At 32.8% G+C, this 14,902-nt stretch overlaps 1 protein-coding gene across 50 annotated transcripts in view; it reads left to right on the plus strand.

Moving 5' to 3' along the window:
• Positions 1-4,672: 4,672 nt before the first annotated feature.
• Positions 4,673-14,902, plus strand: part of LOC102219373 (alpha-tectorin-like) — a 34,852-nt gene continuing 24,622 nt past the window's right edge. For 42 of the 50 annotated variants that reach the window (XM_023340907.1, XM_023340917.1, XM_023340931.1 and 39 more), the window contains exons 1-28: positions 4,673-4,704; positions 4,845-4,909; positions 5,502-5,528; positions 7,158-7,175; positions 8,146-8,169; positions 8,385-8,408; positions 8,639-8,662; positions 8,890-8,913; positions 9,142-9,165; positions 9,413-9,436; positions 9,652-9,675; positions 9,902-9,925; positions 10,153-10,176; positions 10,403-10,426; positions 10,643-10,666; positions 10,891-10,914; positions 11,162-11,185; positions 12,334-12,357; positions 12,586-12,609; positions 12,825-12,848; positions 13,064-13,087; positions 13,317-13,340; positions 13,569-13,592; positions 13,822-13,845; positions 14,062-14,085; positions 14,314-14,337; positions 14,566-14,589; positions 14,819-14,842. In XM_023340907.1, the coding sequence (XP_023196675.1) occupies positions 4,864-4,909; positions 5,502-5,528; positions 7,158-7,175; positions 8,146-8,169; positions 8,385-8,408; positions 8,639-8,662; positions 8,890-8,913; positions 9,142-9,165; positions 9,413-9,436; positions 9,652-9,675; positions 9,902-9,925; positions 10,153-10,176; positions 10,403-10,426; positions 10,643-10,666; positions 10,891-10,914; positions 11,162-11,185; positions 12,334-12,357; positions 12,586-12,609; positions 12,825-12,848; positions 13,064-13,087; positions 13,317-13,340; positions 13,569-13,592; positions 13,822-13,845; positions 14,062-14,085; positions 14,314-14,337; positions 14,566-14,589; positions 14,819-14,842 (667 nt within the window). In that variant the 5' untranslated portion in view covers positions 4,673-4,704; positions 4,845-4,863. The remainder of the gene's footprint in view (positions 4,705-4,844; positions 4,910-5,501; positions 5,529-7,157; positions 7,176-8,145; positions 8,170-8,384; positions 8,409-8,638; positions 8,663-8,889; positions 8,914-9,141; positions 9,166-9,412; positions 9,437-9,651; positions 9,676-9,901; positions 9,926-10,152; positions 10,177-10,402; positions 10,427-10,642; positions 10,667-10,890; positions 10,915-11,161; positions 11,186-12,333; positions 12,358-12,585; positions 12,610-12,824; positions 12,849-13,063; positions 13,088-13,316; positions 13,341-13,568; positions 13,593-13,821; positions 13,846-14,061; positions 14,086-14,313; positions 14,338-14,565; positions 14,590-14,818; positions 14,843-14,902) is intronic. The other 8 variants (XM_023340912.1, XM_023340914.1, XM_023340921.1 and 5 more) reach the window with 8 other exon arrangements.

Genomic DNA, 14,902 nt, shown 5'->3' on the forward strand with positions numbered 1-14,902 from the left:
ATTTAAAATGAGGTGCAGACCAACCAGAGGTAATAAAACTGCGCCATCTTGTGGCCGTAAGTTCAGACTGCACAGTTGAACAACAGTTTAACACAACAGCCAAATTAGTCAGTTTCATCCCTCATGTTATTTTTGGAGCCTTGCAATGAAGTACAGGGGCTGAAAGCCTCTGACACGCTGTAATATTTCTTGTTTTTCAATTTTGACACACATTTTGTTCTCCTTAGGTTAACCTACTTCTGTTCCTTAATAACTTCTTGTATTATTTCCTAATAAAATCTTATCTTAGATTGTATGTTTATTATTTGTGAAGCCTTATATTCTGGATTTGTTGCATCTTTGGTTTTTATTGTGTTGTATTTTTCCACCAGTTTTTATCAGGAGCCTGAGTCTATTTTATGATTCTTCATACCTTCACACCATATGACAGCAAAGCTGCATTCTGCATCACATTATCACAGGTTACCATTGTGCAGAACAAGGAAATGCAATGACTGGTCAATCCAGAAGCACTGCAAACCACATGACTGGCATAATAAATAACCTAAAAGTGGCATTTCTAATATAATAAAAAAAAATCAAATACTTGTGTCAATAAAATGAAAGAAACTATTGTTTCAGCTAAGTATTGATTTTGCTGTGCTTCTTTTTTATTTTACTGTACTTATTTTATGTGATTGAACTAGTCTTTAAAGTAGGGGTGTCCAAACATTTTGCCATGTGTGCCAAACCTTTAGCCTTAAAAGTAGTCACTGGCCAAAAATTAACAACCTAAAATCAAGCAAATAAAGTAGCCAGATATTTATTCTAGATCCAAAACCTTAAAGGGATTTTTACAACAGTGTATTAGGACTCTTGTAGATAGAAAAATAGGAGTAAATTTCTGTCAAAAACTCAGGAATTTTGTGATTAATCTCTTAAACTTGTACATTTTGACATTTGAAATTCAAAAATTTCAGTGTTGCAAATGCAGAATCATGAAGGCGGAGCCAGGATGATTTTGCATATTTCTTTTTCACCCCCAGAGAATTTCAATTTTGGCTCTTTTGTTGAGCAACTTGGGTTAAGAGTGTGATACACCACAAAGTGGGAGATTTTAATCATCACTTGTTTGTATAGTCAAGAAAATCTGTTCAAAAGTATAAGCCACCACATAAATTATTAGTATTTCAATGCATTATATATGTTTTTTTTTTTTTTTTTTTTTTAGAAATTGACCAAAATACCATGTCAAATCAAAAAGACAAAAAAGGAACCAAAATGTCGACAGCGTTTCACCAGGAGGCCTAATGAGGAACCCTGCCTCCTCGTTCCTCAGACAGAGTTTGGGGAAGAAGACGACGGTCGTTCCTTCATTCACTGGAGCTATTCATGTTTACAGGCTTTCCACTCAGAAGAAAGGAGAAGCAGAGACAACCATAAACATCATTTGTTACAGTTGTTTCAAGGTGGGTGTGGCGGCGTGGCGAAGTGACCTATAACGCCGTTGCCATACGTTTGTCTCTAGATTTCACATATTTCGACAGAGCTGCACCAAACTTGGCAAGAGTGATCCTGGTGGGATGCCTGATGATCCTATATCGTCATAGTCTGACGTCATCTAAGCCCCACCCCCTCAGAACAGGAAGTGCTATTTTATTCCTTGGAAAGTTCCATCTATGGCTCTCTTGACCTAATCAAGATGATTCTGTGTTGGATGACAGATAACAAGTTGGTCTCACTTGCTTTAAAGTGCCAAGAGTTTTCAATGGAGGGGGTGGCCATGGCAATGGGGCGAAGGGACCTGTAACGCCGTTGCCATACGGAAGTCAGCCATTTTGGATCAAATCCATCATTTTCTCTTTTTTATAGACGTCGTATCTGATCGAATTCGTCCTACAGTTTTTCAGATACAGACTTCAGAATCACTCAACACAGTCTTGAGGCATTGAAGGTCATAAGTTATCAAAACATTGATCGTACATCAAAGCATGTGGGCGTGGCTAAGTGTCAAACTTTGACCATTCGCCATGAAACGTCAAGGTTCAATAACCTCCACATGAAAGGACACAGCTGCATCAGACTTCCTATGTCTCTCTACAGACCAGTCCTGATCACATTGTCATGTTCGATTGATGACATTACCTTAGCCCCGCCCACTTCCGACAGGAAGTCACTTGTTTTTTCTGCTGTATGTCTTACTTTTACTTTATTATTTATATGGATTTAATCCTGTGCCAACTCAGTATCACTCCACCAATGACAAAGAGGTCAAAGGAGAAACGCATACGGTCGTCTCTAAATCATACATGCATCATCGGTTTTCCACGTAACGTTTTTTTATGATTGACTCTTGTGAACCTCTAAGAAGCCCAATAGCATTGAATTGTAATTTGACTCCACTGCGCCCCCTAGGCTAATCCATCAGCTATATCTTCTCGTGGCGTCAGCTGATCTGCACCAGATTTTTTTTGTGCGTTGTCGGGGAGCGCTGCCGAACGCATCGATGCGTATCACCTGGCAGACGGGCGCGGGAACTGCGTGAGAGTGTCTGTGGTGGCTGGTGGGCGGCGGAGCCGGGACCCCCATGGTGGTCAATGGGCCAGAGCGACGCTGAGCTGCGAGGGCCGCCCGACGCCGCTTGCGGCTTTAATGGAAATTACTTTTACAAAGTACTTTTCGAAGCCAAAACATTTCTTCTTGGTATATTACCAAACAGCTGTTCAGTTCTTAAATATCCACATCAGTAATAGTCCAAAAATATCAGTTGTGTGTCTCCTATGAAAAACCTTTTTTCTTCACAGGTGAATTGAATCACAAAACACCTGCCCATTGTTTTCAATGGAATCCTGTCAATTTTTGGAAGTGGATCTCAAACATTTGTCAACGCAGCTTTTGGACCGAGCGTCAAAAAGTTCCATATTATTCTAGGACAAGAATCAAAACTAAATGTCATTCTGATTGATCTATATCTGATATGTAGCATTTCTTCAAGAGATAAAATTCGTCATCACAATCTGTGTGTGCGTGCAAAGGGAAAGCAGACGAAGATGTCAATCTGTCATTAAAGCACGGCTCCGTCATCCGCAGGTGTGATGGATATTCACATTTATTTAAGTGTGGTTTCTGTTTTGTTCATCTCATTGACATACTTTCACTTTAAAGAAAATACTACACACCTCGTTCAAATATGTTCAACCAGAAACCAAAGTTCAGGTGAGTCAGGTGGGAGTGTCTCTTACCTGCTGGTTTCTCTTTGAAACATGGCAGCAAATGGATCATGTCTTTTATTTTGGTATTAAATGTTTTTCCTTAACTCTGATTGGCAGGAGTCTGACTACATCAGATCAGATGTGGCGTCTCTACAAACTGAACATATAGTTTGAGAATCAACTATAAGAGAAACAAATCTAAAATAAAATTATGTTTGTATAAGTGTATTTAGTGTAAAACAAATAGTTCACACCTGCCACCAGTCACAGATTAAACTGACATACATTTCTGCCGTCCTCATGAACTTCCCTGATTTGTATTAAATTTACTCGACCCTCCTGGGTCTGAATATCCGTCACAAACTCTTTCGCTTTGGCACCAGAACCAAAAAAGGGTTTTAGAAACAACAACTTGAAAATCTGGAATGTGCAGAAACTGCTGTTTCTTTTTAATCCAGAACAAAAACTTTCCAGTTTATCACAGATTACCCGAAAGGCTAAAGATTTAATTTACATTTCTATCTGGTCTCATCTTTTTATTATATTATATTTTGCCTTTATGTGACGCTTTGTTTGTCTTTTTGATCTTTCATCTATTTTTAAATCTCTGATTCTTTCTGGAATGTACAGCATCTTGATTAACAGATTACAGTTGCATATTTAACTTTCCAGTTTCACTTTTGAAGAAAAAAAAATTTCAATGATTGGGAAATAGACATCAGGTCTGTTCCAATGAGTCTGCATGTTAATTAGAGAACGTTTTAAAATAAAAGATGAAATTAAAGGAAATGAGAAGTTTAATATACCACACCTCTTTTTTTTTAGTTTATATTTTCTGCACCTGTTGTCCTTATGTAAATTGTTCATTTATAGATAATCAAAACTGCTAACAAACATGTTTGTTTTTGTTCTTAAAGACAGAAGAACTGGGGAACTGTTTAAAGAACTGTTCATAATGTATGCCACTTTGTTCCCACTCTGCTTCCATTAAACCAGGGGTGTCCAAAGTGCGGCCCAGGGGCTATTTCTGGCTCTTGGACTGAGTTTGTGCGGCCCTCAAATAGAATTAAAAAATGTTACAACTTTGGCCCGTAGATGCACTGTTATATTAACTCTAGTCAACCTAGTTGCAAATTGCAAACAACCTTTTTTCTCCTTTATGCAGATATAACTTACATTATGCTACTATGCAGGGTATGTTTGCACATCTTATCTTAATATGTACTTAATTTTCAGCTGTAAACTCTAAGATACTTTGTGATAATTAATTAAGTTTATAACAGCAGACAAACAGGAAGATCAAGTAACAGATTAATAATAATGTTTAACCTAAGAGGCAGTCTTGATGACCATATTGTGCTAAAATATGAGGAAGCAGCTGAGTCTCATTCTTTCAATGCAGCTTACTGGAACAAAGAATAATGGGCTTGTGCCAACTGTCTGTATATAAAGTATTGTTGCAGTGCAGGTCTGTCACTTGAGATGCTTTTACACCAGAGAGGCACTTAGACAGGTAAAAGCTTCAAATTAATGTTTTTATTTAAGTCTGAGTGAAAAAAAACAACGTAGTTTTGACTGGAAATTTTGATGCATTTCTTGATCAACATAAATTCAGATGCTGAAATAGTCTTTTATTTTATATTTTTAAAACAGGTTTGACAAATTTGGAAAAATGGCAGGTCGAATCTTACTGCCTTTACTGCTGCTGTCAGCTACAGGTAAGTAACTACACTGTAAAACTTAATTCAATGCATCTAGTTTAATTTACTCAGAGATGTGAAAGATGCAAACTCTCACATCTCAATATTACAGTGTTTAGATATTATTACTACACATTTACTGTATTACTAAACCTAATTGATGATCTCATGAACATCACTAAATAATTAAAGCAGTACAGTTTAAACATACAAGAACAATTATCATGTAATCGCAACATGATTTTTGCTGCAGAGAAAAAAGAGCTAATTTTGAACTTTCTGTATAAAATGGCTTTATCTTTAAAATTGACATTTATAATGGTGTAAAATATACAACTGAAGTATTATAGCCTGAACAGCTATAAATATATTCTACTCTCTTTTTAAAATACAACAAAATGAAAAAAACCTACTAAATACATCAGAGAAAAAGAGAGCTTATATTAATAAAAGTCTAAAGTAATAAATTATAGAACAATCATATCCTAATTTTATATTATACTTTGTTAATTGATAATTCAGTTCACCTGTAATTACATTCCAATCATGCCAAATTAAAAATGCCAATTTGTTGGCATTTTAAATTTTATGTTAAATATTTGTTTTATAGCTGGAGTGGCAACGCAAACAACTACAGGTAAGCTGAAAGTTTCTGTCTATCTGTGCATAAATATATATATAATATCTGACTTTACCTCTAGATATTATTATATCATTACGTTTCCAAGCAGAGCAGGGACTCCTGTTGTAATTATACAGATTTTTCCTTTTTTGTTATGACGTCTGCAGAAGGAATGCAGTGGAACAGGAAATTCTGTTGTACTTTATGTAAGCAGATAATCCTAACCCAGAATTAAGTTAATTTTATGAGCTTAGACAGCAGTTTTCCAGGGTGTTTTAAATTTATACTTCCATCTGCATCTGTGCTGCTTCTAGAAACCGTCCAGGTGCTTTAAAAAACAGAAAATACAAGCAGTTTTCTGGCAGTTAGTGTCTGGGTGTTTTGTGTCTGGAAAACAAGCCGGAATAATTTGAATTTTCAACAGAATTCTTCTTCTTTTTCTCACATATTTATAAAAAAAATATTTTCAATGATATCTTTGTTGTTGTTTTTTTTATAGCCAGAGTGTTATCTCAGAATCAAAATCGGTTAAAAATTTAGACCGTCTTGCCTGTCTTGTCCAAACATCTAATCTTTTAATTGTCTAAGAATACTGCAGGAATAATATTAGAATTTCCAAAACACAAAGTAACAAAATAACCTCCGACATTGTCTTTGCATCAGTTTTAATCAAACTGTGGTCCCAGGACCATTAGTGGTCCATGAGCGCCCCCCAGTGGTCCGCGCGGTACTGCATGTAAACAATGGTTTATTTGCCTTGACTTGAGCTCAAAGTGTGACGCTACAGTTAGCTCACCATAGGATTGTGGTTAAAAATAATAACAAGTGGCTTAACACCCGGTCACAAAAAAAGAAAACTCTCAGGAGGAGTTGCAGAACTTTTGTTTTCAATATTATTATGATACATAACATGCAGCAGGCATACAGATCTAGTTTACTGTGCTGAATGCGATATGACTGTGACAAAGCGGTGAGCAGCGCTGCGCCCCACGCTGACTAACTGCATCCTAATACCTAAAATAAATGATTTATGTTGTACTATCTACTGGCTGAAAGAAAGTATTTGTTTTTGCCAAACAACTCAGGTCTGTTTTCTTTTATCAGGTTTCTAAATTACAAATAGCCCCAAATAAAGAACTAGTAGTAAAGAACTTTTTTGATTTCCATGTATTTTCCAACATTTGAAAGCTTACAATCCAAACTTTCAGAATAAATAACTCAAAACGCCCCGAGTCGACTTGTTCATGGTTTTATTGTGGCACATTTATAAAACAGCGCCACCTTTCACATTAGGAGGAATTAAGATAATGAGTTAGGAAACTAATATTTTCATTTCAGGTTCTAAATATTAAGATGTTGTGTTGTTGTGGGGCAATTTCTAGTTATGTGGTCTGTGTGTGAGTTTGTTAAATGGAGTAAGTGATCCTCAGCCTGAAATGTTTGAGAAACACGGATTTACATATTATGTTTTGTTATTTTTATTAGTTAACTGAGGAATAAGTATACCCATAAATGACATTCGAAACATTTTAGTCATTGCAAAGTAAGCAATAGTTTACACCTGGCCACACAGAACACATTTCTTCTTTTATTCTTTTACTGACATAAGTTATCCTAATTTCTGATATCTTTGTGTTTTTACAGCTAGTGAGACAACTCAAGGTAACTGCATCCATCCATAACAATTATATGTTGCACTGTTTTGATTTATAAAACACAAAGTAACAAAATAACCTTCAAATTTACCCCTAATTATTATTGTTAATTAAATAATTAATTCATTGTTTAAAAAATCATATCTCAATCATAAATCATTACGCTGGATCATTTCAATTAAAATGCCACACACATTTTTTATTGACCTGAATTATTTTTATTTTATCTTTGTTTCTATAGCCAGAGTGATTGCTCATAATAAAACTAAGCTCAATGTTTAATACAATAGTATATTTTAATTTCTAAAACACATTACAAAATAACGTCAGACTTTACTTTAAAATATTTTCTTATTATCTCAGTCGCTTTCATGCATTTCTCAGAACAGAAGTGAAATTCTCAAACCTGCTTGTTGAATATTCAAACCATTGTGTCACTTCTGCACTTCAAAAAAGCAGCAAATGCTTTTGTACATCATGCAAGAGATAATGTGCATTTCCTACATTTTACCTGGTTTTGTCATGTTGATCAGAGCTTAAGTTCATTATGTAAGTCTTAACATGCAGAATGCTTGAATAAGTTGTCATAATACATAGAGCATATTTTTATACATTTCTGTTAGACGTTTTATCTAAATCTGTACTCAACTGGTAAATTTTGCCCAGATAAATGCTAAGTTTCTCCAGTGTAGGTATATTTGTGAATCATTTGCTCAGCCAGTTTTCTCTGAGAAATAAACTGGCTTTTCCAGATAATTCATGGTGTTTTGCTCTTTGCATGAATTGCTTTGACATGTTGCAAATGTCAAGGACGCTTGGAGAAATGCACCAGAACGACTTGGCATGAATGTCGATTTCATTAGAAAATTAAAGTTATTCCTATAAAAGTAGCGATTTAAAAGTTAATAGATCGGATCCTAGTAACTGATATTATTAATCTTAATTTAATGTACAATGATATCTGTGTGTTTTTGTAGCTGGAATCTCAACTCAGCGTCAAGGTGAGCAGAAAATTTAGCTCTATCTTTCAATAACTTATTCTATTTTTATAATTATTATTAATAGATAATGGTAAATAATTATTACTGAATATTACAATGGAAAAAAGTAACTCATCCCAATGAATGTAGTGGTTTAAACCTTCCTACACAAAAAATGGTCTTTTATTATTGACATTAAATAATTTAATGATTAATGATGTCTCTGTGTTTTATAGCTGGAGTGTCAACTCAAAGTCAAGGTGAGATGATGGTTTAGACATATCATCTTTTTCAAAAAATTTATTATATTTTCATTATTATTATTGCACATAAAATGGTAAATAATCATAACTTTAAAATTCTATTCATAACATGTCAGTTATTCCAATGACAGTAGAGGTTTAAGCCTTGCTACACAAAATAAGTCATTTTTAATTGATATTAACATTAACTTAATTTAATGTTCAATGATATCTGTGTGATTTTATAGCTGGAATCTCAACTCAGCGTCAAGGTGAGCAGAAAATTTAGACCTATTAGCTTACTTTCTGCTATTTTTATCATTATTTTTCATTCTTATTATTAAATAAATAACAGTAAATAATTATTACTGAATATTACAATGCAAAAATGTAACTCATCCCAATGAATGTAGTGGTTTAAACCTTCCTACACAAAAAATGGTCTTTTATTATTGACATTAAATAATTTAATGTTTAATGATGTCTCTGTGTTTTATAGCTGGAGTGTCAACTCAAAGTCAAGGTGAGCTGAAGGTTTAGACATTTCATCTTTTTCAAGAAATTATTATATTTTCAATATTATTGTTACATATGTAATGGTAAATAATCACAATTTCAAATTTTATTTAAAAATGTTAGCCATTCCAATGAAAGTAGAGGTTTAAGCCTTGCTACACAAAAAAAGTCATTTTTAATTGTTATTAACATTAAAGTCAATTTAATGTTCAATGATATCTGTGTGTTTTTATAGCTGGATTGTCAACTCAGCGTCAAGGTGAGCAGAAAATTTAGACCCATCTTTCAATAACTTATTCTATTTTTATAATTATTATTAATAGATAATGGTAAATAATTATTACTGTATATTACAATGGAAAAATGTAACTCATCCCAATGAATGTAGTGGTTTAAACCTTCCTACACAAAAAATGTACTAATTATTACTAGCACCAGTAATAATTACTAGTACTAGTTAAATCATTAACTAATTTAATGATCGATGATGTCTCTGTGTTTTATAGCTGGAGTGTCAACTCAAAGTCAAGGTGAGCTGATGTTTTATATCTACCCTCTTTCTGCAGAATATAATTACTATTCATTTTTCATTATTATTATGGCATAATAATCACAACTGAATACCATATTTGAAAATGTTAGCCATTCCAGTAGTGGTTTAAATCTTCTTAACAGAAAACAGGTCATATTTAATTGACACGAATTATCATAAATTAATGATTAATGATGTCTCTGTGTTTTATAGCTGGAGTGTCAACACAAAGTCAAGGTGAGATGAAGGTTTAGACATATCATCTTTTTCAAGAAATTATAATATTTTCATTATTATTAAACATAAAATGGTAAATAATCATAACTTTAAAATTCTATTCATAACATGTCAGTTATTCCAATGAAAGTAGAGGTTTAAACCTTGCTACACAAAATAAGTCATTTTTAATTGATATTAACATTAACTTAATTTAATGTACAATGATATCTGTGTGATTTTATAGCTGGAATCTCAACTCAGCGTCAAGGTGAGCAGAAAATTCAGACCTATTAGCTTACTTTCTGCTATTTTTATCATTATTTTTCATTCTTATTATTAAATAAATAACAGTAAATAATCTTTACTGTATATTACAATGGAAAAATGTAACTCATCCCAATGAATGTAGTGGTTTAAACCTTCCTACACAAAAAATGGTCTTTTATTATTGACATTAAATAATTTAATGATTGATGATGTCTCTGTGTTTTATAGCTGGAGTGTCAACTCAAAGTCAAGGTGAGCTGAAGGTTTAGACATATCATCTTTTTCAAAAAAATATTATATTTTCATTATTATTAAACATAAAATGGTAAATAATCATAACTTTAAAAATCTATTCATAACATGTCAGTTATTCCAATGACAGTAGAGGTTTAAACCTTGCTACACAAAATAAGTCATTTTTAATTGTTATTAACATTAACTTAATTTAATGTTCAATGATATCTGTGTGTTTTTATAGCTGGAATCTCAACTCAGCGTCAAGGTGAGCAGAAAATTTAGACCCATCATTCAATAACTTATTCTATTTTTATAATTATTATTAATAGATAATGGTAAATAATTATTACTGTATATTACAATGGAAAAATGTAACTCATCCCAATGAATGTAGTGGTTTAAACCTTCCTACACAAGAAACAAGTCTGTTATTATTTACATTGGTTAATTTAATGATTGATGATGTCTCTGTGTTTTATAGCTGGAGTGTCAACTCAAAGTCAAGGTGAGCTGATGGTTTATATCTACCCTCTTTCTTCAAAATATAATTATTATTCATTTTTCATTATTATTAGGGCATAATAATCACAACTGCATGCAATATTTGAAAATGTTAGCCATTCCAATGAAAGTAGAGATTTAAGCCTTGATACACAAAATAAGTCATTTTTAATTGTTATTAACATTAAAGTCAATTTAATGTTCAATGATATCTGTGTGTTTTTATAGCTGGATTGTCAACTCAGCGTCAAGGTGAGATGAAAATTTAGATCTATCTTTCAATAACTTATTCTATTTTTATATTTATTATTAATAGATAATGGTAAATAATTATTACTGTATATTACAATGGAAAAATGTAACTCATACCAATGAATGTAGTGGTTTAAACCTTCTTACACAAAAAATGTACTAATTATTACTAGCACCAGTAATAATTACTAGTACTAGTTAAATCATTAACTAATTTAATGATCGATGATGTCTCTGTGTTTTATAGCTGGAGTGACATCTCAAAGTCAAGGTGAGATGAAGGTTTATATCTACCCTCTTTCTTTTTCTTTTTTTTTTTTTTTTTATTAGAGCCAAAATAGAACCTTATAATCCCTATATAATGGAGAAAAATACTACATAACAATAAACATCAGTGTAGATGCTCACACTGAAGGCTGCTCGAGCCCGGGCAACCTTTGCAGTGTGATCCGGAAAAATCGATATAGTTCCAGCTCCGACTTTAATCCGCTGGAGCTCCCTCGCACGACGTAAAATGTCCAGACAGTCACTGTAGTAATGAAGCCTGCACACAATTACTCGAGGTCGTTCGCCTGGTTTGGGTTTGGGTTGGAGAGAGCGATGAGACCGGTCCACCAGCGGTTCCTTTTCCAGCCCGAGCGCTTCCTTCAGTAGCGCAGCCATGGCGGTAGGTGAGCAGGAGCCAGCGCCCTCCTCCACGCCGATGATCCTGATATTGTTGCGGCGTGATCTTGACTCCAAGTTCTCACACTTGTCTTCCAACACGGTGACCTTAGCCGTAAGCTGCTCCAGAGTAGTTTTCATACCGGTAATGTCATCAGTGCAACCCGTGAGCGCCTCCTCCACGTCCCCCACCGTGGCCGTTAGCTTAACCAGCTTAGCATCAGTAGCAGCATAGTCATTTGCTAGCTGCGTCTTCACGGCTTGTACCTCAGCTTTAATGGATGACAACGCATCTCCAAGAACTTCTTGAAGTTCCTTCTTAATAATGCCGGCGATGTCTTCTTTCAAAGAGGACAGTAGTTCGAGCTTTAGGGTATCGGCGTCCGGGTTCAGCTGAGTCGGAGCGGTTACAACACATGGCTCTAGCGGCAGAGAAGCCGAGGCCTGTGAGCATGACTTTAGCTGCGTCTGAATGGTACGAGATTTTCCTTTTCCTGACATTGCTACGTGGTACAAAAGTATATATACAGGACAACAGAGCAATAAAGTAGATAACACAGACTTAGTTTACGATGAAAAGCACAGCTGAATAATAATTTTAAACGAAATTGGCAGGAGCTACCACCACCCACGTTCTACTCCATTGACCGCTCAACAGCGCCCCCCGGTTTAAATCTTCCTACCAGAAAAAAGGTCATATTTAATTGACACGAATTATCATAAATTAATGATTAATGATGTCTCTGTGTTTTATAGCTGGAATGACAAATCAAAGTCAAGGTGAGATGAAGGTTTAGACATTTCATCTTTTTCAAGAAATTATAATATTTTCATTATTATTATTACATATGTAATGGTAGATAAACATAACTTCATATTTTATTTAAAAATGTTAGCCATTCCAATGAAAGTAGAGGTTTAAGCCTTGCTACACAAAATAAGTCATTTTTAATTGTTATTAACATTAAAGTCAATTTAATGTTCAATGATATCTGTGTGTTTTTGTAGCTGGATTGTCAACTCAGCGTCAAGGTGAGCAGAAAATTTAGATCTATCTTTCAATAACTTATTCTATTTTTATAATTATTATTAATAGATAATGGTAAATATTTATTACTGTATATTACAATGGAAAAATGTAACTCATCCCAATGAATGTAGTGGTTTAAACCTTCCTACACAAAAAATGGTCTTTTAGGATTTAGATTAATTAATTTAATGATTAATGATGTCTCTGTGTTTTATAGCTGGAGTGTCAACACAAAGTCAAGGTGAGCTGATGGTTTATATCTACCCTCTTTCTTCAAAATATAGTTATTATTCATTTTTCATTATTATAAGGGCATAATAATCACAACTGCATGCAATATTTGAAAATGTTAGCCATTCCAGTAGTGGTTTAAATCTTCCTACCAGAAAAAAGGTCATATTTAATTGACACGAATTATCATAAATTAATGTTTAATGATGTCTCTGTGTTTTATAGCTGGAGTGACAAATCAAAGTCAAGGTGAGATGAAGGTTTAGACATATCATCTTTTTCTAGAAATTATTATATTTTCATTATTATTATTGCACATAAAATGGTAAATAATCATAACTTTAAAATTCTATTTATAACATGTCAGTTATTCCAATGAAAGCAGTGGTTTAAACCTTGCTACACAAAATAAGTCATTTTTATTTGATATTAACATTAACTTAATTTAATGTTCAATGATATATCTGTGTTTTTATAGCTGGATTGTCAACTCAACAACAAGGTATGCTGGAAGTTTAGACCTATTAGCTTACTGTCTGCTATTTTTATCATTATTTTTCATTCTTATTATTAAATAAATAACAGTAAATAATCTTTACTGTGTATTACAATGGAAAAATGTAACTCATCCCAATGAATGTAGTGGTTTAAACCTTCCTACACAAGAAACAAGTCTGTTATTATTTACATTGGTAAATTTAATGTTTAATGATGTCTCTGTGTTTTATAGCTGGAGTGTCAACTCAAAGTCAAGGTGAGATGAAGGTTTAGACATTTCATCTTTTTCAAGATATTATTATATTTTCATTATTATTATTACATATGTAATGGTAGATAATCATATCTTAATATTTTATGTGAAAAATGTTAGCCATTCCAATGAAAGTAGAGGTTTAAGCCTTGCTACACAAAATAAGTCATTTTTAATTGTTATTAACATTAAAGTCAATTTAATGTTCAATGATATCTGTGTGTTTTTATAGCTGGATTTTCAACTCAGCGTCAAGGTGAGCAGAAAATTTAGATCTATCTTTCAATAACTTATTCTATTTTTATATTTATTATTAATAGATAATGGTAAATAATTATTACTGTATATTACAATGGAAAAATGTAACTCATCCCAATGAATGTAGTGGTTTAAACCTTCCTACACAAGAAACAAGTCTGTTATTATTTACATTGGTAAATTTAATGTTTAATGATGTCTCTGTGTTTTATAGCTGGAGTGTCAACTCAAAGTCAAGGTGAGATGAAGGTTTAGACATATCATCTTTTTCAAGAAATTATAATATTTTCATTATTATTATTACATATGTAATGGTAGATAAACATAACTTCATATTTTATGTGAAAAATGTAAGCCATTCCAATGAAAGTAGAGGTTTAAGCCTTGCTACACAAAATAAGTCATTTTTATTTGATATTAACATTAACTTAATTTAATGTTCAATGATATATCTGTGTTTTTATAGCTGGATTGTCAACTCAACAACAAGGTATGCTGGAAGTTTAGACCTATTAGCTTACTGTCTGCTATTTTTATCATTATTTTTCATTCTTATTATCAAATAAATAACAGTAAATAATCTTTACTGTGTATTACAATGGAAAAATGTAACTCATCCCAATGAATGTAGTGGTTTAAACCTTCCTACACAAGAAACAAGTCTGTTATTATTTACATTGGTAAATTTAATGTTTAATGATGTCTCTGTGTTTTATAGCTGGAGTGTCAACTCAAAGTCAAGGTGAGATGAAGGTTTAGACATTTCATCTTTTTCTAGAAATTATTATATTTTCATTATTATTATTGCACATATGATGGTAAATAATCATAACTTTAAAATTCTATTTATAACATGTCAGTTATTCCAATGAAAGCAGTGGTTTAAACCTTGCTACACAAAATAAGTCATTTTTATTTGATATTAACATTAACTTAATTTAAAATTCAATGATATCTGTGTGTTTTTATAGCTGGATTTTCAACTCAGCGTCAAGGTGAGCAGAAAATTTAGATCTATCTTTCAATAACTTATTCTATTTTTATATTTATTATTA

The sequence above is a fragment of the Xiphophorus maculatus genome, chromosome 10 (genome assembly GCF_002775205.1).
Source record: "Xiphophorus maculatus strain JP 163 A chromosome 10, X_maculatus-5.0-male, whole genome shotgun sequence".
NCBI classification, from domain to species: domain Eukaryota; kingdom Metazoa; phylum Chordata; class Actinopteri; order Cyprinodontiformes; family Poeciliidae; genus Xiphophorus; species Xiphophorus maculatus.